We start from the raw sequence: 3,256 nt of genomic DNA on the forward strand, positions 1-3,256 counted from the left end.
GTCAAATAGATCTTTATTATATAGAACAAGATAAATTATTGAACCAAGGTCAAATATATACAACTATGTTAAATAAATTGAAAACCAGGTCAAATGTATCTACAATTTGTGAAATAAATGTTTTTTATGGGAAAAACAGATCTATGACACACTGCATAATTATGGAGATTCCTTATGCCTCTTATATCCCATAGGTTATAAACATACTAAGGGCCACAAAAATACCTCAAATGAAATACATATAAAAGTTATGCTATTTTTCTTCAGATTTTCATCCATTTTGAAAATGTCCCAAGTGTACAGATTTGGCCTAAAATCATGCTAGATCCTTTCAGCAAACAATTCAAGTTCCCTCTAACTTATATTGTAATTTTATAAGAATATGGTATGCAAATTTAATTTGTATTCTATATTATTGACTGTTTGGGTATTTGTTAGAATAAATGAAAACTAAAGTTGTCAACTACAAATAACCTCTCTAAACATCAACCTTAAATCATCAAACGGACCTTCTAGCACAGTAAATTATTTAGGGAAACATAAATTTTTAAAGTCGAATGAGATGTAAACAGTCGTTAAACTGCTGGACTACTGACATCCTCAGTCGAGAGCCACCGATCACTGAATGTTTCGACCCATTAATCTCGATACATTCTCCTGGTGGTGGGTCCGCAGGGGTTGATCAATCCCCTACGTGTCAGTAGACGGCTGCCAGCTCCTCTCTTCTCTCCTCAGCCAAAACCATCTCGATGCTCTCTCCGCTGCATCCCCAAGTCTGTTGACCGCTCGCTTTCTGTCTCTTCCTGTCAGGCCAAGTGCAGTGAAAAGTCTCCAGACTTTGACGGAAAGCCTCGGACGCCGACCTCCACTGGGAATAGCCAGGTGTGCCACCCCTTCTCCTTGCATTCCCTCTGCAGATCAGCATATTTTGCTGTTTTCCTCTCCATCGCCTCATCACAGCGCGACTCCCAAGGAACTGTGAGTTCAACCATCACCAGACACTTGTCCTTTGCCGACCGGATCACCATGTCGGGGCGTTGTGTTGTCTGGACTACACTTGGGAAAACCAGCCTGCGTTTCAGGTCAACAGCCATCTCCCATGACTGCGCACGATCTAGGATCGATGCTGCTTGCGCCTGCTGCTTCTTGATGGTTTCCCCTTCCTTTACAAACTGCATCTTTCTGGTCTCTTTCACAGTCCTCTACTTTCGCCTCTCCCTTTCCACTATGTCTGCCAGTTCTTGGAGGACCTTGTCGTGTCTCCACCTGTATCTTCCTTGTGTAAGGGCTGTCTGGCAAGATGATAGTGTATGTTCTAGCGTGCCTATCTTTCCGCAAAGTGGGCAGGTTGGGTTGTCACGTTTTCCCCATCTGTGCAGGTTTGCTGGAGAAGGTAGCAGGTCGTAGACTGACCTGAGCAGGAAACTGATGCGCAGAGGTTCGCTACGCCAGATATCCGCCCATGTCATCTTCTTTCCTGTAGTCTGCCACTTTGTCCAAGCACCCTGGCACCCCATTGCCACTGCCCTTATGCCTCGATCTTCTTCTTCGGCCAGACATACCTCTGCCTGGACCATCTCCCTCCTTGTCCTACTGTCCGCCTTCTTCCAACTCCTCGTCTCCGCAGAGCCCAGACCTTGTGTTCCCACTGCCGTTGTTCCCACAATGTCTTTGTGTCGCAGGCGGCTCTCGGCTTGCGCTACAGCCTGGCTAGCGGACCACTTTCTTCCCGTCCTGGTCTCAACACCTGCTCTTCGGACCATGTCTTCCCTTGAATCCTTCAGCGTCATGACAAGTCTGGCCTTTGCCACCTTGTACTCCTCCACCAACGATCTCAATGGGAGCTGTAGTTGATTTGATCGTCCATAGAGTCCAATGTTGCTGAAGCTGGGTGGTACGCCAAGCCACTTTCGCAAATGCCTACTAATGGTTCTCTCCAGTCCTTCCACCACTGTTGTTGCCATCTCAAAAAGCATCAGTGGCCACATCAGTCGTGGGAGAAGTCCATTCTGGAATAACCAGGCCTTGAATTTGCCAGGTAGTCCGCTTTTGTCAATCTGCTTCAGCCCTTCAGTGAGCTGGTTCTTGATGCGCTTGATGTTGTTCCCATCTTGGAGTGTAGCATCATACCACTTCCCAAGGCATTTAATGGGGCTGTCCATTGTCGATGGTATGTCCTCACCTTGCACTGTCAGATTGAATTTCTTGGTTGGTTGGCCTTTCCTGATAACAAGTGCTCTGGACTTTCTGGGTTTGAACCTCATTCTGGACCAAGTTGCTGCCTCTTCTAGGGCCGAAAGCATCCACCTTGCTTGGATGTGGGTCTTTGCTGTCAGAGTGAGGTCATCCATGAATCCCTTAACTGGAGGTAAGTAGATTCCTGATGCTGCTTTTGGACCACGTGTCTCTCTCTTCGCCGCATTGATGATGAGGTTCATACCCATCACAAACAGGACCACAGAGATTGTGCATCCTGTGACAATGCCTTTCTCCAAGCTTTGCCATGCTGTTGTCTTGTCTCCCACAGCAAAGCGTAGCTTAATGCCTCTGTAGTAGTCTTTTACCAGGTTACAAACGTGTTCTGGTACATGATACTGCTTAACTCAATCAACTTGTGGGGTATTGATCCATAAGCGTTGTCAAGGTCTAGCCACACTACAGTCAGGTCATCATTGTTCACTCGTGCCTCCCTGATCACTTGGCTGAGAACACTGGTATGCTCGACGCAGCCTGAAAATCCGGGAACTCCACCCTTCTGAATTGACGTTTCAACGTAGTTGTTGTCAGTAAGGAACGTTGTCAGTCGCTTGGCTATGACTGCAAAGAATATCTTCACCTCTACGTTGAGCAGAGAAATGGTCCGGAACTGACCAATATCCTTCGAGTCCTTCTCATTTGGGGCGAATATTCCCTCCGCTCTCTTCCAGCAATCCGGGATTTTGCCCTTTCTCCAAATAACTCTAAGAAGGGTCCATAGTTTCCGAAGAATGCCAGGGCACATCTTATAGACACGATAAGGAATGCCATTCGGGCCTCGCTTTCTTCACTACGTGCTGTACCTCAGACAATGATGGCTCCTTTGTGTCCAAAGGAGTTTCTGGTGGGTCTTCTGGTTCTAGCCTTGAACAGTCACCCAGTGGAACCTCCCGTGAAGGATCATTGTGGACATTGCGTAAGTGCTGTTCTATGTCCTCCATACTGCTCTCTAATGTTCCTGATCGTTCGTTGTCAAGGATGTCTTTGGAGAACTGGTATG

The 3,256-nt window shown here is 46.7% G+C and overlaps 1 protein-coding gene across 1 annotated transcript; it reads right to left on the reverse strand.

Annotated features, from left to right (window-relative positions):
* Positions 1 to 1,202: 1,202 nt before the first annotated feature.
* Positions 1,203 to 2,444, reverse strand: LOC127840503 (uncharacterized). The gene has a single exon (XM_052368920.1). The coding sequence runs from the start codon at positions 2,442 to 2,444 to the stop codon at positions 1,203 to 1,205; it is 1,242 nt and encodes a 413-aa protein (XP_052224880.1).
* Between the last annotated feature and the right edge of the window lie 812 nt (positions 2,445 to 3,256).

This window comes from Dreissena polymorpha, chromosome 8 (assembly GCF_020536995.1).
Source record: "Dreissena polymorpha isolate Duluth1 chromosome 8, UMN_Dpol_1.0, whole genome shotgun sequence".
Lineage (NCBI taxonomy): Eukaryota > Metazoa > Mollusca > Bivalvia > Myida > Dreissenidae > Dreissena > Dreissena polymorpha.